This window comes from Poromitra crassiceps, assembly GCF_964638095.1.
Source record: "Poromitra crassiceps genome assembly, chromosome: 8".
Classification (NCBI taxonomy): domain Eukaryota; kingdom Metazoa; phylum Chordata; class Actinopteri; order Beryciformes; family Melamphaidae; genus Poromitra; species Poromitra crassiceps.
In genome coordinates, this window is record NC_139629.1 from 885,066 (window position 1) to 909,917 (window position 24,852).

The 24,852-nt window shown below is 46.3% G+C and overlaps 1 protein-coding gene across 1 annotated transcript in view; it reads left to right on the forward strand.

Moving 5' to 3' along the window:
• Positions 1-276: 276 nt before the first annotated feature.
• Positions 277-24,852, forward strand: part of LOC310781620 (matrix-remodeling-associated protein 5-like) — a gene marked incomplete at both ends in the record, with an annotated part of 25,490 nt that continues 914 nt past the window's right edge. The window contains 13 exons of the mRNA XM_083642222.1: positions 277-449; positions 1,090-1,219; positions 8,091-8,332; positions 9,068-9,219; positions 10,913-13,361; positions 14,214-14,466; positions 15,666-15,807; positions 18,740-18,875; positions 20,218-20,897; positions 21,207-21,405; positions 21,622-21,829; positions 23,314-23,532; positions 23,688-24,852. The exon at positions 23,688-24,852 is cut by the window's right edge and continues 914 nt beyond it. Coding sequence (XP_083498348.1) covers positions 277-449; positions 1,090-1,219; positions 8,091-8,332; positions 9,068-9,219; positions 10,913-13,361; positions 14,214-14,466; positions 15,666-15,807; positions 18,740-18,875; positions 20,218-20,897; positions 21,207-21,405; positions 21,622-21,829; positions 23,314-23,532; positions 23,688-24,852 — 6,148 coding nt within the window. The remainder of the gene's footprint in view (positions 450-1,089; positions 1,220-8,090; positions 8,333-9,067; positions 9,220-10,912; positions 13,362-14,213; positions 14,467-15,665; positions 15,808-18,739; positions 18,876-20,217; positions 20,898-21,206; positions 21,406-21,621; positions 21,830-23,313; positions 23,533-23,687) is intronic.

Here is a 24,852-nt window from a genome sequence, read left to right on the forward strand (position 1 = left end):
TAGCCTAAAGGGAAGTCTTAGTATGAGACAGAAGCCATCAGTATCTGTGGGCAATAGATTGTAGAGTGGATTGAGAGGGGAGAGAGAGAAACAGAGAGAAAGAGAAAGAGAGAGAGAGAGCAATCCTGTTAAGTACCATAGATTCATTGCCATCTGAACGTTACAACATCTAACTAGGTCTAATGTGATGCATTTTGAAATCCAAATGTCCCCATCAGGCTGTCTCACTCTCATCTCTTTGCCAGTGATCGTCTCACTGACGTGCAGGCTGAAGAGATGTATGGGAGTGTGTGTGTGCTGGCGGCGGTGCTGGCTCTTGTGCTCCCGCTGGGCCAGGCCTGCCCCAGGAGCTGTAACTGTTACCAGGCCAGCGAGGTCCACTGCACCTTCCGCTCCCTGCTTGCTGTGCCCCCCGGCCTGCCTGCACACACACTGCGCATAAACCTAGGGTAAGGCACGCACGCACACCCGCACACACACACACACACACACGCACACACACACACACACACACACACACACACACACACACAAACAAACACAAACACGCACGCACGCACACGCACACACACACACACACACACACACACACACACACACACACACACACACACACACACACACACTCACACACACACACCACTTCCAAAGTCTTGTCAAAATCTTATTTGTAGAAAGTTTTGCATTACCAAACATTTCCAAAGTTCTCTGAAAGAAATAAAAAGTACAGAATGGCTATGAAATGGTAATGGTGTTGCTGTGGCAACGGAAGGAGAGCACAAACCTCGGCCAATGCTGAACAATTCTCTAACTTGCTTTTCCACCCAAATACATCACTCAAATAATTTAAGTTACGGTACATTGTTTTTTTTAACACTGCGAGGATACACAGTTTGATTTTGGAATAGTCATAGTTATGATTTCAAAAAGATCCTCTAATGGCAGAAAAATCGAATCGAATCGAATTGTTCTGCCCACCAAATTTAATGGAAATCCATAACATCATCTTCTTGGTGCAGGTAAATATGATTTTTTCGTCATTGTTTGATGATGTCATTAGTTGACACTGCTGCTTCTGTGCCCTGGTAGGTTCAACAGCATCAACAGGATCCCTGACAATTCACTGGCTGGGCTAAAGAGGGCGGAACTTCTGATGCTTCACGGCAATGACCTCCAGCAGATTCCAGACGGGGTGTTTCGAGATATGAAATCACTACAGGTAAAGGACAACAACAAATCCAGCTCCAGACTAGGTGTGTCAAGGCTGTGAGATGTTATTCCAGGAGCCAGACTAGGTGTGTCAAGGCTGTGAGATGTTATTCCAGGAACCAGACTAGGTGTGTCAAGGTTGTGAAATGTTATTGCAGGAGCCAGACTAGGTGTGTCAAGGCTGTGAAATGTTATTCCAGGAGCCAGACTAGGGGCCCTATCGTCGCAACAGCGGTAATTTTGCGTTAGCGCCCGTTTTGCGCTGGAATAGCAGTAATTTTGCGTTAGCGCCCGTTTTGCACTGGAATAGCAGCGCGCAAAGCCCTAATTGTGGGCGTGTCGGCCCGCTGGGCTTCACGTCATCTCGGCGCAAATCTCCATAGGCGTGTTTATACCCATAACAGGATTCACAATGTGAAATCACTCCCCTTAAAAGCCACAGCGTCACCGCCTTCTTTCTTGCTGAGAGCAAGCAGAGAAACAGAGAGAGAGAGAGAGAAAAGAGAGAGGGAGAGAGAGAGAGAGCGAGAGAGAGGGGGAGGAGAGAACGAGAGAGAGGGCCGCCGCGCGATTACGCAGTGATGTCCCAAAGCGTGCGCTTACTATAATTAGACGTTTCGTTCATATAGGCTATAACATAGGCCTACAAATCTACAAATATTTGTTTCTTTAATAGGGTAGGAATGTGTGAGATCTGCCTATTTCAATAGCCTGTGTCAGAACTGTCCACTCTGGTTAAGCCATTGACTTCGGCCATGCCATCCGCGCTGTGGAGAAGCTGGTCTTGCATGCGTGCAATTGCAGGGAAAGAGGTTACTGTACTGGCCGGACACTACAGGTGTTGTGCCAAAAAGTGATTTGCGTTATGAATTAGATTAGGGGAACGAGGGTCTGGCGGGGCGGGAGTCTGTGTGTAGCCCGGGGTGCTGGAGGGGGGTCTTTCCCGGAGAAGGTGGGAGCTGGACGGGTAGGCAACAAATTCCCTTTCTTAAATCAAGGTGTGTTTTTTTCTGCAATGTAGGCTATAGTTGAAAATCAACGTGGCATTCCGAGGAGAGAAGAGTGTGTGCAGGCGCGAGGTTTTTAGAGTGACATCCATGCCGTGCGTAATTGTATCCAAGCAAGGATTTCCTGCACTGCCCGGAGAATACTGTCTGCGCTCAGGCGTATGCCTGGCGTAGTGTTTTTTTTTGCGCTAAGACCAGCTATTTGATGGCATTAAAATTGAGAGCACCCAAGGCCATTTTTTCTAACACATTGCGCTGGAACACCTATTTTGTCACGGTCAACGCCCAGAGCGCAGAATGACACTTGCGGGAGGGAGATGATAGGCTAGAGGCCCACGGACATGCCTGGGCCATGCCTACACCTGCGTATACGCTTAGACCCCAGCGCAAAACTGGACGGTGGAGGCAGACGATAGCTTAAGACGCTGGGAAGATAGCAATAAGAGGCGCGCAAACGGCAGCGCAAACGATAGCGCTGTATGACGATAGGGCCCTAAGTGTGTCAAGGCTGTGAAATGTTATTCCGGGAGCTGAGGTGACCAGAGAGGGAATCCCATTGGATGCTCTTTTGCTAGTACAGTTACTTTCATGATACACAAAGGTTTGACCCAATAGCTACAGTAATTGGTGTATAGTAACCCGGAGAAACCTCCACCACAACATATTACATTTTAACGTTTTTCTTTACGCAACTGACAGCAGTCTCCCAGTCGTCAGTGGCAGCCAACATGGGAAGCTTGTCTGTGTACTGAGACCAAACCAAATCATCTATAGTGCATTATGAAATGTCAGAAATACCTGTTAATTAATTAATTGGCTAAATAAATGAGTATTTCCTCACATATTTAACCTTCGATTCTTTGGGGATGAAGTGTTTTGCGCGACACAGATATGAAAGGCAAACCAGGAGCAAATCTCCAGAAAGATGACTTTCATCCCGCTCCATCTCCCCAGGCAGGGAGGACCATGCATGTACTACTTCAAATGTGAAATGTGTCAGATTTACCGGAGAGAATGCAACTCTCTGTACATATGTACAGCAGGGCATGCACAGAACGTTAAAAGAGTGATGACATCTGAATCTTACTTCACTGTTTGACAAAGAGCCAATTTAACCTGAGGGTTTACACAAGATCACACAATCATATCAACCATATCAACCACATCAACCATATCAACCACATCAACCATATCAACCACATCAACCACATCAACCATATCAACCACATCAACCATATCAACCACATCAACCATATCAACCATATCAACCACATCAACCACATCAACCATATCAACCACATCAACCACATCAACCATATCAACCATATCAACCACATCAACCACATCAACCACATCAACCATATCAACCATATCAACCACATCAACCACATCAACCATATCAACCATATCAACCAGATCAACCATATCAACCATATCAACCACATCAACCACATCAACCACATCAACCACATCAACCACATCAACCATATCAACCATATCAACCACATCAACCACATCAACCATATCAACCATATCAACCACATCAACCACATCAACCACATCAACCATATCAACCATATCAACCACATCAACCATATCAACCATATCAACCACATCAACCATATCAACCATATCAACCACATCAACCACATCAACCATATCAACCATATCAACCACATCAACCATATCAACCACATCAACCATATCAACCATATCAACCACATCAACCACATCAACCATATCAACCATATCCAAGTCGCCACATTGATGTGTGCCTGAATCTTGATTAATGGAAAATGATTAATGCACAAATCTAACATTTGAACTGTGCAATCAGCATGTAAATCAGCATGTAAATCAGCATGTAAATCAGCATGTAAATCAGCATGTAAATCAGCATGTAAATCAGCATGTAAATCAGCATGTAAATCCATATGACACCGTTTAGTGTTTGCCTCATGAGATTCTGTTCATATTTTCCAGCTAATTTTCCTAATTTCTGTCATTTCTGTATAATTGATGTCTGCGTATCCTCGTCCTTTTCGCTGCTCGCTGACAGGAAACATACTGGACACTTTAGCAGCAACCTGAGGGCGGAGTTAGCAGTCCAGGGGGGGGAGTGATGTTACTCAACCGGCGATTATTTCCCTCAGCTCTGAGGCAGATGCTGATATATTTGCCATTATGTGATAATGGGATCCATATTTCCATGTGTTGACATCTTCACGTGCTATATCTGTCAGCAGCTGGAACTTCTCCAGCTAAGTAGTCTCCCTAGAGAGCAGATTTATCATAAATCTCACAGAAACAGTGTTCCATGGTGTGTCTTCTGAAATATTTGGTGGATTCTCCGCACATGATAAGAATAACAACACTGTGCTACTACACAGTCTCCTTCCCAGGATGAAGGAATACATTTTTTATCTGAAGAAGTTTAAGAAAAAAACAGCAGTGTTATAGAGTAATGTCCCTTTAGTCCTCTCTGTTTTGACCTGATTCATTCACATCATGAATATATGGCTCAGTGGTTAGCACTGTTGCCTCACAGCAAGCCACGGAGGTCCTAGGTTTGAATCCTGGTCCGCCACAGGTCCTTTCTGTGTGGAGTTTGCATGTGCTCCCCATGTTCATTTGCATTTCCTTCGGGTTCTCCGTTTTCCTCCCACCATCAAAGACATGTATATTAGGGTTAATACTCCTGTCAAAGACATGTATATTAGGGTTAATACTCCTGTCAAAGACATGTATATTAGGGTTAATACTCCTGTCAAAGACATGTATATTAGGGTTAATACTCCTGTCAAAGACATGTATATTAGGGTTAATACTCCTGTCAAAGACATGTATATTAGGGTTAATACTCCTGTCAAAGACATGTATATTAGGGTTAATACTCCTGTCAAAGACATGTATATTAGGGTTAATACTCCTGTCAAAGACATGCATATTAGGGTTAATACTCCTGTCAAAGACATGCATGTTAGGGTTAACACTCCTGTCAAAGACATGTATATTAGGGTTAACACTCCTGTCAAATACATGTATATTAGGGTTAACACTCCTGTCAAAGACATGTATATTAGGGTTAATACTCCTGTCAAAGACATGTATATTAGGGTTAATACTCCTGTCAAAGACATGTATATTAGGGTTAATACTCCTGTCAAAGACATGTATATTAGGGTTAATACTCCTGTCAAAGACATGTATATTAGGGTTAATACTCCTGTCAAAGACATGTATATTAGGGTTAATACTCCTGTCAAAGACATGTATATTAGGGTTAATACTCCTGTCAAAGACATGCATATTAGGGTTAATACTCCTGTCAAAGACATGCATGTTAGGGTTAACACTCCTGTCAAAGACATGTATATTAGGGTTAACACTCCTGTCAAATACATGTATATTAGGGTTAACACTCCTGTCAAAGACATGTATATTAGGGTTAATACTCCTGTCAAAGACATGTATATTAGGGTTAATACTCCTGTCAAAGACATGTATATTAGGGTTAACACTCCTGTCAAAGACATGTATATTAGGGTTAATACTCCTGTCAAAGACATGTATATTAGGGTTAACACTCCTGTCAAAGACATGTATATTAGGGTTAACACTCCTGTCAAAGACATGTATATTAGGGTTAATACTCCTGTCAAAGACATGTATATTAGGGTTAATACTCCTGTCAAAGACATGTATATTAGGGTTAATACTCCTGTCAAAGACATGTATATTAGGGTTAATACTCCTGTCAAAGACATGTATATTAGGGTTAATACTCCTGTCAAAGACATGTATATTAGGGTTAATACTCCTGTCAAAGACATGTATATTAGGGTTAATACTCCTGTCAAAGACATGCATATTAGGGTTAACACTCCTGTCAAAGACATGCATGTTAGGGTTAACACTCCTGTCAAAGACATGTATATTAGGGTTAACACTCCTGTCAAAGACATGTATATTAGGGTTAACACTCCTGTCAAATACATGTATATTAGGGTTAACACTCCTGTCAAAGACATGTATATTAGGGTTAATACTCCTGTCAAAGACATGTATATTAGGGTTAATACTCCTGTCAAAGACATGTATATTAGGGTTAACACTCCTGTCAAAGACATGTATATTAGGGTTAATACTCCTGTCAAAGACATGTATATTAGGGTTAATACTCCTGTCAAAGACATGTATATTAGGGTTAATACTCCTGTCAAAGACATGTATATTAGGGTTAATACTCCTGTCAAAGACATGTATATTAGGGTTAATACTCCTGTCAAAGACATGTATATTAGGGTTAATACTCCTGTCAAAGACATGCATATTAGGGTTAATACTCCTGTCAAAGACATGCATGTTAGGGTTAACACTCCTGTCAAAGACATGTATATTAGGGTTAACACTCCTGTCAAAGACATGTATATTAGGGTTAACACTCCTGTCAAATACATGTATATTAGGGTTAACACTCCTGTCAAAGACATGTATATTAGGGTTAATACTCCTGTCAAAGACATGTATATTAGGGTTAATACTCCTGTCAAAGACATGCATGTTAGGGTCAATACTCCTGTCAAAGACATGTATATTAGGGTCAATACTCCTGTCAAAGACATGTATATTAGGGTTAATAATACTCCTGTCAAAGACATGTATGTTAGGGTTAACACTCCTGTCAAATACATGTATATTAGGGTTAACACTCCTGTCAAATACATGTATATTAGGGTTAATACTCCTGTCAAAGACATGTATATTAGGGTTAACACTCCTGTCAAAGACATGTATGTTAGGGTTAACACTCCTGTCAAATACATGTATATTAGGGTTAACCCTCCTGTCAAATACATGTATATTAGGGTTAATACTCCTGTCAAATACATGTATATTAGGGTTAACACTCCTGTCAAATACATGTATATTAGGGTTAACAGTCCTGTCAAATACATGTATATTAGGGTTAACCCTCCTGTCAAATACATGTATATTAGGGTTAATACTCCTGTCAAAGACATGTATATTAGGGTTAACACTCCTGTCAAAGACATGTATATTAGGGTTAACACTCCTGTCAAAGACATGTATGTTAGGGTTAACACTCCTGTCAAATACATGTATATTAGGGTTAACCCTCCTGTCAAATACATGTATATTAGGGTTAATACTCCTGTCAAAGACATGTATATTAGGGTTAACACTCCTGTCAAATACATGTATATTAGGGTTAACAGTCCTGTCAAATACATGTATATTAGGGTTAACACTCCTGTCAAATACATGTATATTAGGGTTAACACTCCTGTCAAAGACATGTATATTAGGGTTAATACTCCTGTCAAAGACATGTATATTAGGGTTAATACTCTGTCAGTGGCACTTGGCCAGGGCTGAGAGGAGTTGCGCCCCTCAGTCCTCACATAGCATTGTAAAGTGTAACAATAGAGAAAAGAAATACAGTTGGGCTCATCTGAGGACGACCTAATCTGTATTCAACACAGGATCTTGTGGGCGATGGCTGTTTATCCTTACATTTCTTCTAACATTGACACAGGGTGCATTCAAGCATTTTTGCCTACAAGGAAGCTGTCACCCCTCTTCATCCACACTCAAATCCCCCGTGGTCCTGTGGATGAGTGTCATACAATTCATACAAGTTGTGTCCCCTGACAGTTTCATGAGCATCTTCTAAACAACAGCTCACCTCTCCACCTCCCCTCCCGCTCGCTCAGACTTTCAAACTGCGATATAAGCCACTGAAGATCTTCCCCCGCATTCTCGCCTCCCTCCGCCCACTTTTTCAACTCATAACCAGAGACTGAGGAAAATCTCCACTTATTTGCTCTTCTAAATCTCCCCCCTCTCCAGATATTAAAGCTGAGCTATAACAAGCTGAAGGAGATCTCTTCATCTCTGGCCTTCTCTGGCCTGAGCTCCCTGCTGCGCCTCCACTTGGACCACAACCTCCTGCAGCACATCCACCCCCAGGCCCTGCTCCAGCTGCCAAGCCTCAGACTGCTGCGCCTGCAAGGGAACCGGCTGCATCAGCTGCACCCTCACAGTCTGTGCACGCTGTCCCTCCTCAATACCTATTACTACTCCACACTCAGGTACAAAATACAAGACTTTTCAAAGTGTAGTTATATAAGCTACCTTAAATAACCCTAGCTGGGCTTTGTCACGCAGGAATGCTCACTCTCTCTGTTGTATGTGAAGTCCATCACTCCTACCTCTTCACTCGCTGAAATCCAAACCAAACAATCCAATCTGGGTTCTGCACAGAAAACAGTGGAAGGAATGTTAACTCTGTTGTATAACTTAAATAAATAGAAGGCTATTTGTCACATCTGACTTGTACAACTTTGATTAAAGGAGTAAATCAAAAATAAAACATGAATAAAAAAGTCACAAACTAAAAACACAGAGCAAAGTTGAGTTGAAGTACCTTCAAGCTATAGCAACATGTAATTAAACTAGTAGCTTACTAGTGGAACTAGTTCCAATACTTTTGAAAAACAAAACAAAAACAAAAACAAACAGAAAATAGCCTGATGGAAAGTAAAATTCCCATCATTGGTTATTGATAGGTGTGAATATGGTAATTTGTAATACTAGCTACACCATCATCAGTCTCTGCTCCATATGTATTACTATTGCATACTGAGGTAAACATACAATATATGGTAGAAATAGGTACAACTTGGGCCTGATGATGCTGATACTGAGAATGAGAGATGGGTGATGAGCCTGATTTTCTCATCTTTTGTGCTACCTCTCTCTCCTCCTCTCCCCTTTTCCCTGCTTTCCACCTCAACCCCTTCCCCACTTCCTCTCCCCCTCCCCAGACACCTAGATCTGTCCAACAACAGTCTAACCACTCTGCCCAGAGAGATGCTAGTGACAGCGCCCCTACTGGAGACTCTGATGCTGCAGGCTAATCCATGGAGTTGCGACTGTGGGATGAACTGGTTTCTCAGCTGGAGTCTGGCTCACCGAGGTGACTGGCATGTTATTGTTTATGAAATATATCATTTGTTTTCATTTGTCGTTTCATCTCCCATTTGCAGCCATTTTGGTGTGCCTCCAAGCAAGTGGTTTCATTCAGTTGGGGATGCAAAAGGGTGAAAGTTAAAGTCACACATACGTAATGCGAGTGTGACTGGAGGGGAGGAAGGGGACAGTGAAAGACCAATGTGGAGAACGGAGGAGAAACAGAAGACTAACCTGTTGGGGATTTGGTCTATAAGCAGTCTATTAGGCTTTTAATATGGTGTCAGATGTAGCTATAGATGACAGAAAGCATGGCTAAGTTGACTCTCTACAGAGCAGCACATCTGCTTTTGTTGTCTTTGACATCTCTCTGCCTGCTTTTCATCCCTCTCTGTTCTCTCTCTCCTCCAGTCTGTCGTTTGGCTGTGATAGAGATGTATAAGAGGGTCTATTCTCTCTCCTCCAGTCTGTCGTTTGGCTGTGATAGAGATGTATAAGAGGGTTGGAAGTTGGAGCGTGAAATGAGTCTCATTGATATGCGAGGTTTACCTGCTGTGACTAATGTGTGATGACACCAGTGATGTGTGCAGACGGCTGACATGTGGGCTAATGAGTGTTTTGTAATAACGGAGCCATGCATAGTGCTGCTTTCTAACCCTATGTAATTAGTTTGAGATATAAAGGTTGATGAACAGTTAGGAAGAGGATGGCCTGACTAATTTATGACACAAACTGATGTGTGCAGAAAGCTGAAATGTGGACTAATATGTTTGTGTAGCTGCTATGATTTATTATATATATACAGTATATATTATAACGAGGTCGGTGGTTTGATCCCTGTCTCCTCCAGTCCGCATGTCAAAGTGTCCTTGCAAGATACTGAACCCCAAATTGCCCCCGATGGCTGCACCAGCGCCCTGCGTCGTAGCTTGCTGTCATCGGTGTATGAATGGGTGAATGTATGCATTGTAAAGCGCTTAAAAGCGCAATATAAACTCAGTCCATTTACCATATACCATATAAGCCATAGACGGCATATGATAGCTGCGACACGCAACTCTAAATGGATTCTCCTTTAGAGTTGCGCACGGCTTGCCCTTCTCCGTGGAAGTCAGACCCAAAAACAAGCTCTACGGGCTTCAAACATGCACGAATCACAAAGACAAAAGTACTTACGCGGAGCCACGGGTGTCTTCCCTAAAACCGGCCTGGCAACGGTGTTTGTTCACTTTCAGTTTACGAGTCTGATGCTTATTTGTGTAGCCAGAAACGGTATCTTTCCCTTTTCAGAGACTCTTCTCCCGGGGGCGTGGCCGCGTTTCAACTGCACAGCAGCGCCACGCCCCCGGGAGAAGAGTCTCTGAAAAGGGAAAGATACCGTAAGATACTCGTAAACTGAAAGTGAACAAACACCGTTGCCAGTCCGTTATGAGGGAAGACACCCGTGGCTACGTGCGAGTACTTTTGTCTTTGTGATTCGTGCATGTTTGAAGCCTGTAGAGCTTGTTTTTGGGTCTGACTTCCACGGAGAAGGGCAAGCCGTGCGCAACTCTAAAGGAGAATCCATTTAGAGTTGCGTGTCGCAGCTAGGCATATGATAGACTGTGATGATAGACTGTGATGATAGACTACCTATGATAGACTGCCTATCATGACATCATTTTGATCTCACTTTTTCCTCTCTCTCTTTTTTTAATCAGGCTTAATGAAATGTCCCAGCGGTCCTCAGTGTCCAGTCTGCGCCTCACCCACTTCCCTTGAAGGGCGGGGCTTGCTCGAGCAGAGTGACCTATCCTGTTCACCGGCCGTCATCTCCTCCCCGGGAAGAGACCCACCTCTTGAAGCAGACCCCAGTGAGATCCAACCAATCGAATCCTTCAGGGAGCCTTTAGGCACCGGCTCTCTGGCTCTATCGGACCAACAGGGGAACAGAGTTGATCTGAGCTGCAACATCACTCACTCTACCAACTCCCCGGATATAGGAGCACCCACTCCTGACCTCTCCCTCTCCTCCTCCTCTCCTCTCTCCCTGTCTCTGGCGCTCTCCCTGGAATGTCCCGTGGAGAGAGACAGCTACGAGCAACTGTGGAGGATCCTGGCTTACTACAGTGAGACTGCTGTCCGCCTTGAGAGGGAGATCATGCTGAGCAAAGCCCCAGCTTTGGCTTACCGTTACAGGCAGGCAGCAGAGACAGAAGGATACTACCATACTGGAGTCAGAGTTTCAGTTAGAGCCCAACCGCATTGGCTGCTACAGCCAGCGATCAGCATTCTGCTCAACAGAGCGCAGTCCAGTGGACACAGAGTTCAGCTCATGCTGACAACAAGAGTGTCTGCTCACCCTGACCCCGTTTCTCACACCTTGCTCTCTTCCTCGTCCTCCTCTCCTTCTCTTCACCCGTGGGTGCTGATTTCAACTAACCACACCGCCACGGCTCTGGCAGCAGTAGCAGGCAGTACGGTAGAGCTATCGTGCCCTCTTCTCAGTTCTGGTAACCCCACCGTACAGTGGATTCTCCCAGACGGGTCCAAACTCATCTCCCCCTCCACCACCCCAGATGGAAGGCTCCGGGCCTCGGCGTCTGGTTTACGTCTACAGAAATCGGAGCTCTCAGACACTGGGCTGTACCATTGCGTGGCCCGTGTCGGTAGGGATGTAGACGTTCTCCCCGTGCGCCTGGCAGTGGAAGAGTCCTCTGTTCCACCTCCTGGAGAGCGAGTGGGGCCGTCTGTCACAGGGATGATTGGGGACGCTGTCAGTCTGGCCTGCAGAGCATCCGGGTCACCAACACCTCATGTCAGCTGGGTGTTACCACATGGAAATATCCTACAACGGGGCTTAGCTGTGTCGGGTGGACTCACTATACAATCAAATGGGACTCTGTTTCTGCCCCACCCTTCTTTGAATGACGCTGGCCAATACCGTTGCGTGGCAATCAACCAATATGGCGCTGACTCACTTTCCACACAGCTGCACTTAAACCCACATCACGCCCCGCCTCTCAGGACTTCATTTCCCAGAGGACCACAATCAGCTGCTGGGCGGTCAACCCGGATACGAGCCCCATTGCTACGGAAGCCTACAGTGGAGGAGGGGTCAGGGGATAAAGAGGAAGAAGAAGAAGAAGAAGAAGAAGAGAGGATTCCTATTGCCAATAAGAAGAGTCCAAGGCCACCGCACCCCTCGCTAAACAGACGCTATCCAATTGGACACCCGAGGAGACGTGGGCCTGTGAGAGGAGGCCCGCCGAGAAGGGAAGGCGGGGCATCGTCCACCACTGAGCAGAGGAGAAACCGCTTTGACAACAGAAATAGAGTTAGCACAAGCAAACACAGGATAGACCCTCAGAAATGGGCTGACCTACTGGCTAAGATACGCCAAAGGACCAACCACAATAATGGCAGTGATCCAGTCACAGCGGGAGAAGCCACATCTGAACCAAGAGGCAGAGAGGAAGATAGAGAGACGGGAAGAGACGAGGGAGAAAGAGATGAAGAAAGAGTAAGAGGAAGTAGAGTGGAAGACACTGAAGACAGTGAAGGATCGTCTATTGATGACGTCAGTCTGCAGGAGGAGGGCCTGCAGCCCGTTCACCCTGTGCACACGGAGACAGAGTCTCACAGAGAGACAAAAGCAGGAGCCAAAACAGACTCGGAGATAGAGAGAGGCATGGAGAGGCCAACGGAAATCCAGACAGACACGGAGAGAAAGAGTGAGGCAGAGACACCCACACACACAGAGGAAGAGGGTGAAACAGGTCCACAGACAGAGACTGCGCCAGACACCCAGAAACACCCAGCCACATCTAAGCCCATCTCTGGAACCAATGAAATTGTCCCAGAGCAGACAGAAGCAGACGTGCGAGGAGCAAACCCAAACCCATCAAGAACCAGGCCTCAGAGCCCCCGGCAGGGAGTCTACCCCAATTCGGTTCCCAACTCGCGTCCCCAAAGCCCCTGGAACGCTCGCAGGAGGATCGGACAGCGGAGACGGATCGTCAACAGGCCGAGGGGGCGCCCTTTGACCCCACCCCAACCTCTCCCTGACCCGACGACCCCGAGATCGCAAACTGTGACCCCGCCTGACACCACCACCATCCCAACGGCTACTTTGTCTCTGCCTTCTACAACCACTTCTCCAGTCACGCTGTTGGCAGAGAGCAACCATAGTATGAGGACTTCTAGTGCTGCTGCAAAAGGCTTAGAACTGAATCCTCTGTCTCCCTCTGTCTCTCCCTCTCTCCCCCTGTCCCCTTCCCAATCCGCCTCCCCGGCTATTTCCTCGTCTCCCTCCCTGACTCCCTCTCTATCCACCACCCGCTCCCCCTCCCCCTCCTCCTCACCTCCCTCCACTTCCCAGACACACACAGACAGGATGACTCACTCGCTCAACATCCCAGACAGTGTGGAGATCGCTCTCTCACACACGCCCACACACACAGCCTCTCGTGGCGCGACGGCAGGGACACACATGCCAGCCACGCAGGCACCCGCAAGGACACATACACATGTCCCACGGGGACACATACCCCCGAGCAAACATGGTGATAGACCCCCGAGCAAACATGGTGGGGAGCTGGAGAGGAATTTGTCTCACTCCTTCACCCCTCACCCTTCTCCCCCCTCATCCTCCACCGTCTCCAGTACAACAAGTACAACTGCCACCGCTACTGCAAAAATCACTGCAAGTACTCATTCTCCTGGTACTACTAGAAGCATTACCGCTATCTCCACTACTACCACGAGTACACTTCCCATCACCACCCCTTCAACTACGATTGCTCCCACCACTATAACTAGAAGAACTACAATCAATCCCCTCACTTCTAGTACTACAGCCACTTCTACAACTACTCCACCTTCGAGTACAATCAGAAGCACTACAGCTATTCCCACTGCTATGACTACTACTACAACCATAACTATTACAAATTCTAGCACTACTAGAAGTACAACTACTATTCCTACAACTCCACCCTCACCCACGACAACTACCACTAGGGCAGCGATTCCTATTACTTATACTAATGCTAGTACTACTGCTGCGACTACCACATCCACAAGCACCAGACCATCTTCCAGAGAGAGGCCGAGCCCGGAGCAAGTTGACCCCAGAGGGAGGCCTGTTTCTGGGATTCCAAACCAGAGCAGACCCCTTCCCGACTGGAGGAACCCTGGAGCTAATTCTATTCCAGATTCACACAGCAGCAGGCCGCGCCCGCCCTCCTCTCCTTCCCTCCCTGCCTCACCCGGGGTGAGTTAAAAATATCCCTAACAACAGTGAACCAAGACAAATTCCTATCAACTCTGTTGACATGGCAATACATTGATTGAATCTTGAATCTTGAATCTTGAACATACAGTAAGATGCCTTTTTGTGGATACTTGCATACAAAGCATGTCACAATACCATGAGAGGGATATAGTGTGACAGCAGTGGGAACCCAACTAGACGGGACCACAATGTGTTTGTTTGTTTGTTAATTCATTGATCTTTCCTCCATTTTTCTTTTTTCATTCATTCATTCATTCATTCATTCATTCATTCATTCATTCATTCATTCATTCATTCATTCAATGGTTTCTTCAGAGCTCTCTTAGATGTATGTAGTTTGAAATGCATCTATATACATCTATTTATCTTTGTTGTCAGCTAAGTGAAAGTCAAATTAGCATGTCTCTGCTAAGTGAGTTTGTGGGCCACACACGCGACACACAAACAGAGAGTGTGGGAACCCCTCAGGGAAAAGCTGAGCAGAAAATGCACATTAGATGTGAAAATAGTCGGATGACCTGCTATTAAACCTTAGGGATGTTTATAGCAATTCTTCAATTTCATGGATTTTCCAGAGTCCCTGTAAGCTCTAAAGAGGAGATTAAAAACAGGTGTTCCACAGTAAACAGCATTATGCACTTTCAGAGCCTGATCCCAGGGGATTTACCATCATCAATTGTTAATTAATTTGCAGAGCTCTGCTGGCAAGCCTGTCCAGACCAAACCACTGGGTCCACCACAAGTGAGTAACTTTAGATCTAGGATCACACAGTGATTCTATATTGAATGTTTTAACCTAATACAGTAGGCTACAATGACTTGGACTATGGCTGGTGACTAAGATCTACGATTTACACCATTAGATTTATTATTATTATTATTATTATTATTATTATTATTATTATTATTAATAATAATAATAATAATATTGCCATAACTATGCGTTCAAAGTCAGCTGCTTAAAAAGCATTGCTTCATGTGTTATTTTGTTGGAAAATCAAGACGAATAACCAAATTCAAGCCTTCATACAAGTTGCAGCTTTGCCAGTTCAGTGTTTGCAGAGGTCTGTGCTCTACAGAGTGCTTCCTAGTTACATGTCTCTCTTTTCAGTCACCATTGATTAGCACTGATTATTTTATTTGATCACTATAATGTGGTTTCTAAATCTTTGTCACAGGTCCCAGTTGTGAGATCCAGACCGAGGATTGCAGACCCCCACATCAGGACGGTGTCGGTCCCAGCAGACAGCACAGCCAGGCTGGCCTGCCAGGCTCAGGGAGAGCCCAAACCCTCCATCACATGGACCAAGGTCTCCACAGGTCAGTCAGACAGACAATAAGTCAGGCACCCATTCATTTCTCCACACATGCACAAACGCACATACGTACGTGCACACACACACACACACACACACTCACACACACACACACACACACACACACACACACACACACACACACACACACACACACACACACACACACCTATACATACACACACACACCACACACTTAACGAAACTGCTCTTGCATGAATCTATGTATGAGGGCCGAGTTCAGTTGACTTTTATTTCATCAATGTCTTCAGAACTGAAACACCGAAAAACTTTCTGCATTATTACATTTTATTTCACTGCAGGCAGCTAGTATTTAGTCATTCTGTCCGTCCCCAAAGAACAAGACATATAAAACTTGACTGCACATGTGCCAGACTCCATAGAACCATAGAGACTCCATAGAGACTCCATAGAGACTCCATAGAGCCATAGAGTCTCCATATAGCCATAGAGACTCCATAGAGACTCCATAGAGCCATAGAGTCTCCATAGAGCCATAGGGCCTCCATAGAGCCATAGAGACTCCATAGAGCCATATAGACTCCATAGAGCCATAGAGACTCCATAGAGACTCCATAGAGCCATAGAGACTCCATAGACTCCATAGAGCCATAGAGACTCCATATAGAGACTCCATAGAGACTCCATAGAGCCCTAGAGACTCCATAGAGACTCCATAGAGCAGGGGTGCCCAATACGTGTGGTAGATCGTGTGGTAGATCGCATGGCATTGAGGAAGAGAAAAAAAAAAAAAAAAAAAAAAAAAAAAAATTCCACTGTTTCCACTGTTTTTCCACTGTTCCACTGTTTTCAGTGTATATCTATATAAATAAATATGTTTGGTAGATCACTTTGACTTGGTCATTTTAAAAGTAGCTCCCAAGCTGAAAAAGTGTGGGCACCCCTGCCATAGAGAGACTCCATAGAGACTCCATAGATCCATAGAGACTCCATAGAGCCATAGAGACTCCATAGAGACTCCATAGAGACTCTATAGAGCCATATAGTGTAGATACTCCATATAGACTCCATAGAGACTCTATAGAGCCATAGATACTCCATATAGACTCCATAGAGCCATATACAGTATATACTCCATATAGACTCCATAGAGCCATAGAGACTCCAGAGAGACTCCATAGAGCCATAGAGAATCCATATAGACTCCATAGAGCCATAGAGACTCCAGAGAGACTCCATAGAGCCATAGAGACTCCAGAGAGACTCCATAGAGCCATAGAGACTCCATATAGATTCCATAGAGCCATATAGATACTCCATATAGACTCCATAGAGCCATATAGACTCCATAGAGACTCCATAGAGCCATAGAGACTCCATAGAGACTCCATAGAGACTCCATAGAGACTCCATAGAGCCATAGAGACTCTTTTGAGACTGATCACTGCATCAGTTTGAGGGTTATATGCTTAATTAGTCATTTTAGCACTGCCATTTCTTCACGCATGCTGGCTTCCCCAAATGCCAAAAGCTGTTTGCAGCTTAGCACGAATTACGTGTTTGTTTAATGCCCAGACTGTTAATACGAATGAATTCTCTATGAGTAGCAAACTCATAAAAAGTTCTGTTTACATTGTGAAGTCACTGATTTGGAAGGAAATCACACTCAGCCTCAGTATGTAACTGTGACGGCATGAATACTCACACATACAGGCGAGTTTACAGCGATGAAGCAATTGACCAGCAGGTCTTTACAGCCATGACACACTGGCACTCATACAATGAGCTTTTCTTCAGCTCGCCATGATGGGAAAAACACACGGCCACAAAGTCATGGAAGAGTTTGTGCATCGCATCACTGAGTTGACTTCAGTGCTGCTGTGTCACTGGCTGTCCCTGTCCCTCCTTTCCTCTGTGTCACTGGCTGTCCCTGTCCCTCCTTTCCTCTGTGCCACTGCTGTCCCTGTCCCTCCTTTCCTCTGTGTCACTCTCTGTCCCTGTCCCTCCTTTCCTCTGTGTCACTCTCTGTCCCTGTCCCTCCTTTCCTCTGTGTCACTCTCTGTCCCTGTCCCTCCTTTCCTCTGTGACACTCTCTGTCCCTGTCCCTCCTTTCCTCTGTGTCACTGGCTGTCCCTGTCCCTCCTTTCCTCTGTGTCACTCGCTGTCCCTGTCCCTCCTTTCCTCTGTGTCACTGGCCCTCCTTTCCTCTGTGTCACTCTCTGTCCCTGTCCCTCCTTTCCTCTGTGTCACTGGCTGTCCCTGTCCCTCCTTTCCTCTGTGTCACTGGCTGTCCCTGTCCCTCCTTTCCTCTGTGTCACTCGCTGTCCCTGTCCCTCCTTTCCTCTGTGTCACTGGCTGTCCCTGTCCCTCCTTTCCTCTGTGTCACTCGCTGTCCCTGTCCCTCCTTTCCTCTGTGTCACTGGCTGTCCCTGTCCCTCCTTTCCTCTGTGTCACTGGCTGTCCCTCCTTTCCTCTCCGTGTCTTTCTCACACTCCATCTTTATTTCCCTGTTTGTCTCTGTTTTCCCCCACTCGCTCTGCTCTCTCTCTCTCTCTCACTACTGCTCTCTCTCTCCCTCTCTCTCTCACTGCTGCCCTCTCTCTTCCTCTCTCTCTCTCTCTCTCTCTCACACACTGCTGCTCTCTCTCGCTCCCTCTCTCTCTCACTGCTGCCCTCTCTCTCTCTCTCTCTCTCTCTTCCTCTCTCCCTCTCTCTCTCACTGCTGCCCTCTCTCTCTCTCTCTCTCTCTATCTATCTCTCACACACACTGCTGCTCTCTCTCGCTCCCTCTCTCTCTCACTGCTGCCCTCTCTCTCTCTCTCTCTCTCTCTTCCTCTCTCCCTCACTGCTGCCCTCTCTCTTCCTCTCTCTCTCTCTCTCTCTCTCTCTCACTGCTGCTCTCTCTCTCTCTCTCTCTCACACTGCTGCTCTCTCTCGCTCCCTCTCTCTCTCAGGAGCTGTGATGTCAGCTGACTCCAGGGCTCAGCGCTTTGAGGTGCTGCCAAACGGCACCTTTGTCATCCAGAATGTCCAGCTGCAGGACAGGGGGACGTACATCTGCAGCGCACACAGCTACCTGGGCCGTGACAGGTAACAGCACCCATAGCACTTATTCATATTCAAAAACCATTCACTATTAATAATCAATGATGAACGATGATCATTATGAATGATTTATAATGATCATCGCTTGCAATATTTGCAATCATTAATTATGTAGCCATAACGAGAACTCTCGCTGCATGCTTATAGAGAGCCAAAGTGAACATCACTTCCCGCCTTTCTCTGGGCACCAGCCTCCAAAAAAATATGAATGGTGGTGAACGGAGCGATACGCTAGCTTTTTGATCCTGTTTGAATTGTGCCACGGGAGTAACACACGTCAGGTTTGTCAATGTCAAAGAGAACTCTGCAAGTCGAGAACGTCGCAGTTTGTGGTCAAACTGTGGCACTATAAGTTATAAAACAGAAAGACTACGCACAACAGTCGCGTAAGTGGCGTCTCTCCTGAGATGTAGATGATTGACAAAACTAAACGTTACGCTTCAGTTTCAGGACAAACTGTGACTTTCTTGACATGCATAGTTATCTTTTAAATTGACAACATTTATCACGTGTACCCCCGTGTGGCACAATTCAAACAGGATCAAAAAAGTCATATTCCTTCAGACGCTGGTGCCCAGAGAAAGGCAGGAAGTGACGTTCACATTGGCTCTCTATTATATACACTCACTGGCCACTTCATTAGGTCTTTATTATTAGGTGTAGAAGCAGCTGGTCTGTTGCTGCAGCCCACTTCTCATAACTGCTGGGAGATGCTCTGCTGCACTCCACTGTAAAGACTGTTCTCGTTGGAACATCTGAACTTTCTGTTTGCTTGAACCAGTCTGCCCACTTCTGCTCTGAGTTCTGACCTCCCTCATTAAAGGGACGGTCCACTCAGTGAAAAAATAATATATATATATTTAATTTAGTATCACTCACAGTTCTGTATGTTCATCATCCACCAAGATTTGAGCATTCCTAACATTCAGGAACTGCAACAAAAGTGAGCTTTTGGCTACTGCATTTCCTATACTGGTAGAGTTCAGAGAGTTACTGGATTTATTATATAATACATATAGAATTCAATTTCAAAGAATTCAAAGACTTAATGCAACTCTTTCTATATGACATCCAAACAGTTGATTTGTTTGAAATATGCCATATACAGTATATGTGTCGGTGTAGCATGATTAAAATGTGGTACATTCCCACACAGGTTGTAAGAGTGTCCATGTTCCTATCAGGAAATGAGCTTGAATTCCTTTAAATGTGTTGGAGGTCTTTAGCTTATTGTGTGATAGGAAATCTGTGTGTTTGCATCTGGAACATGCGTTTGAAATGTTGCTATGTTTTGATATTGAGTGTGCTTTATGTTCTTCCATGCCAGGATGCTCACCACCCTGGAGGTGTGGTCCCGCCCCCCTCGGATGCAGCTGGCCAGTTACAGAGAAGTCACCATTCACCAGGGTGCGGAGGTGCGCTTGGACTGCCAAGCGGACGGCGTTCCAGCCCCTGTGCTCTCATGGGTTCTGCCCGACCGCTCTGTCCTGGCCCCTGCTGACCCCCCCCGCGGCCGGATCACCATGCAAACAAATGGAACGCTCCACATCTCGCTAACGTTACCGAGCGACCGCGGCGCGTATCGCTGCGTGGCCTCCAACTCGGCGGGTGCTGCCAGTGCCTCTGTGCGCGTGCATGTGTCCTCCTTGCCCCCGGTGATACAGCAGCCCAGAGAGGAGCGCTTGGTTTCGTTGCCGCCGGTGATCCATCAGCCCCGAGAGGAGCGTTTGGTTTTGACTGTGGGGATGCCCGTTTATGCCCACTGCTCTGCCCGGGGCGCCCCGCCTCCGACCATGCGCTGGCGAATCCCAGATGGAACCCTGGTTCGCCCGTCGCAGTTCCTCCACGGGAACCTCTTCGTCTTGCCCAATGGGACGCTCCATATTCGGCGACTGGGGCCGCTGGACGCTGGGCGTTATGAGTGCACCGCAGGCAACTCTTTTGGAGCTGACAGGAGGACGGTGAGGGTGGATGTAGGAGGGGCAGAAAGACAAGGAGGAGAAGGAGGCAGAGTAGTATCTTCCCTCCCCTCCTCTCTCCCCATCTCCCCCTCCAATCCATCTAACTCCACCAGACTCTCCCCCCCTTCTCCACTCTCCCCCGGCTCTTCTCGCTCCTCTCTTTATCCTCACCCACCCACCTCCACCAACTCCCCTCTCCAAAACAAGAAGGCAGTCAGCGCCTCCCCCACACACTCCCCCGACTTCAACCAGGCTAAACTCCCCTCCTCTCTCTCTCCCTCAGTCCCAATGAATAACAGCAAACTCTCTCCCCCCGTTGTCAACAATGCAAGACTCCCCCCTTCCTCCCCGACAGACACAAGCAGAGCCTCCCCTGTCTCCCCCTCTCTGCCTGTCTCCGTCCTCAGTAAAGCCCGTATCATCTCCACCTCGCCCTCCATCACCATGGCCCACTACGGGAGGATTTTGCAGCTCCATTGCTCAGTATCTGGCAACCCATCCCCCACCATCATCTGGAGGACCCCCAACAGGAAACTGGTGGACATGCATTTCAGGTACATGTGCGTAGGAGGAAGAGAGAAGTGTGTGTGTGTGTGTGTGTGTGTGTGTGTGTGTGTATCTTGCAGTAATTGTGTTTCTAAATGTGTGCATATGTATTTGTGGTATGTGTGTGTGTGTGTGTGTGTGTGTGTGTGTGTGTGTGTGTGTGTGTGTGTGTGTGTGTGTGTGTGTGCATATGTGTTTGTGGTATGCGTGTGTGTGTGTTCTAGTTTTGACCGTCGTATGAAGGTCCATCGTAATGGCAGCCTCTCAGTCCAGGCGGTGACAGAGAAGGATGCTGGAGACTACCTCTGCATCGCACGCAACAAGGTCGCCGATGACTACCGCCTCCTGCGTGTCTCCGTGGCTACCAAGCCCGCTAAGATCGAGCGCAAGCAGCCGTCCAATCAGATGGTGTCGTTCGGCGGGTCACTGAAGGTGAGCTGCCAGAAAAAGAAAGGAATACTTTATTCTTCTGAAGAAGGTAGTTTGTTGAGCGAAACGTCAAAAAAACAAATCTACTGGGAGAAGTCTACAAGCAGTGTGCGGACTCTCCTTCTTTTACTGGTTACTGATTGTTTGTCCTGCACCTGCCCATCAAGTGGATGTGCGTGCTTTACATTTGATCTTCTTTTATGTTCTATCACAGACAAGCCTGCTGTTGTGGGCACAGGGTGAGACATGGGCACAGGGTGAGACATTTCAGAGGGTCTTTTTGTCCCTTGCCCTTGATTTGATTCTGGGACATTTTGGGTCCTTTCAGGGGCAATTTTATTGAGCTATGAAATAATACATTGCGCATATTGGTAGCCGGGTAAACCATTACTGATCACATTCTGTTTGGTTCTGCGGATCCAAGCCGTCCACAGAGATATCAGTGGGTGGGAGTTCTTTCCATGACAGACAACTCCTTCAGCCAATCGTCCGCCAAATCCAATCCCAAATCGATTGCTTAGAAACTCTGCTGGTGAATACTCTTGTTCTTGTATAATTGTTGTTATTGAGTATTTCTATAAAACACCTTGTGTTTACTCTACTTAACATTAACGTTGCAGCCATACAGCTCATTGCTTCGGGAGCCGCCATATTGTTTTACAAGCGCCCTGATTGGCCGGTCACGTTGTCAAATATGAAACAGGTCCTTGATTGGTCCGTGCACTTTGTAATTTCTGAAAATGGCAGTGGGCCAACCAGACTGTGAGTTCACATGATCAGTATGGTTTACCAGGCTAACTATTAGCAAATAAACACTCAATTTGTAGCAGTTTTGCTTTATTTTATATAGTAATATATCCCACTTGTTTTCCACTGCTGGAAACCTGCGGTAAGCCTTACAAAAGAGGATCCCCGACCAGTCCATCTTCCATCCCTCGATTGTTTAGTTTTTACAATTGTCGTTTTATTGTTTGTTGATGCAGTGGTTTGTGTGGCTTTGGCATTTTCTTCTACTGTTGGCTGTGTGGTGCCAACATTTTACTGCTCCAGGCTGCCTCCTCAATTGTTTTCTAATCAAAAGTGGTCCAGTTTTCTCATCCAACTGCTCCCATGAATCATCAGCGGTGGAGATCCATTTTCTATTGTGACTTTTGTTTTTTTCCAGCGAGTCTCCATGCAAAAAGAAAGTTGAATTCATGAAGAACACCTTCTTTTTCTTATATATTTTATTTAGATTTTTTCAAGATGTAAAACATTCACGACAGTACAGACATATTCACAGTAAAGACAAAGCAAAAACAAATAAATAAGACAAAAATACATACAAATAAATACATTGAGAGCGAACAACACCTTCTGACATATATAGCAAACTGCAATATCCACAGTTCACAATGAAAGTCACATAGTCCGGCACACAAGTCATAGTAAGTCATAATACAGCAGCATTGCAGCAATTAATTGAGTATTGGTGGTGTTCCCTCCAGGTGGACTGCCTGGCATCAGGACTGCCTGACCCAGCTGTGCGGTGGAGCCTCCCGGACGGGACCATGGTGAACAGCGTGCTGCAGGGGGACCGAGGAGGCCGAGCACGCAGGCTAACTGTGTTTGACAACGGGACATTACTGGTTCCAGCAGTGGGGATGGGAGAGGAGGGAGAGTACACTTGTTATGCCGAGAACCAAGGAGGGCAAGATACCATGAAGGTAAGAACAGAGTTTCCTCATTGAGATAACAATTATATAATTTCATTCATATCTAATTAATCGTGTTCATTTATTCATTCAATTTAACATACTCCACTCAAAAATATACCACTCAGTGCATTCATTCATTCAATCGATCTATTCATCCCTTTAAGGTCAAAGTCAAGGTCATGATGACTTCTCCACCAACCTTCACTGATGACCCAACCTATCAAATCATCAAAGTGCGACAGGGAGCCACTGCCTCCATTCGCTGCCGGGCCACAGGAGGACCCGCCCAGAGAGTGACCTGGCTCTCGCCAAGCAGCCGTGTCATCCCACGAAGTTGGGGTTCTGGTTATTTCCTGCAGCGGGTCGTGACGCTTTCAGATGGAACTCTGGAACTCCGTCAGGCCCAAAGGAGCGACGCAGGGAACTACACCTGCCGAGTGAGCAGCTGGGCCGGGGAGAGCAGCAGGGTGGTGAGCCTGGAGGTGGAGGCTCCTAACCACGAGCTGAGTGGCAGGGTGGGGGGCCGTGGGGTTACTGTGGGAGTCAGTGGAAGGGGTACAGGCAATGGCCCTGGTAGTGGTCACAGTAGTAGTAGGTCAGGTGACAATATTGTCAACACAGGCCTGAACGGGGCTTCTCCTCATTATGGATTGACCAGTGGAGCCACACGCAGGCTTGGCAGTAACAGCAGCAGTCGTAGTAATGACAGGGTAGGAAACAGCGTACCAAGTACTGGCATTAACATACCAAACAATGGCTTCAATTCCCCCAGTAGAACTTCCAGTAGTCTTGGAGTCAACGGGCCGAACAACGGAGTTACAACACGACTCGGTAGCAGTGTAATCAGTGTTGGGGTGATTGGGGCTAGCAATATAGCTATTAAAACAGATACCATGGGAGTAAATAGGAATGGACCCGACATTGCAAGTAGTAGTAATAGTGTGGGTAACAGTCACAACACAGTCTATGGTAGCACACGTGGTACTCCTAGTAATGTAGGAGTTATTAGTAGCAGTGCGTCTAACAATGGAGCTGGTGGAAATGGGTTCAGTAGGAGTAGTAATGCAGATGATCAACGTGTTAGCAATACACGTGCTAATAAAGCTAACGCCGTGGCGGGTGCGGTAACATCGGTGAAGCAGCACGTGGTTAAAGGCCAAACTGTTCTTTTAGCGTGCCCCTCCCACGGCTCCCCTCCCCCTCGTCTGTCCTGGCTTCTGCCCGGTAACGGCGTGTTGCCGGCTCCGTACTACGGCAGCCGACTCACCGTTTACCGGAATGGCTCCTTGGAGCTGCGGGGCGTGCGGCCGAGTGACGGTGGGGTCTTGG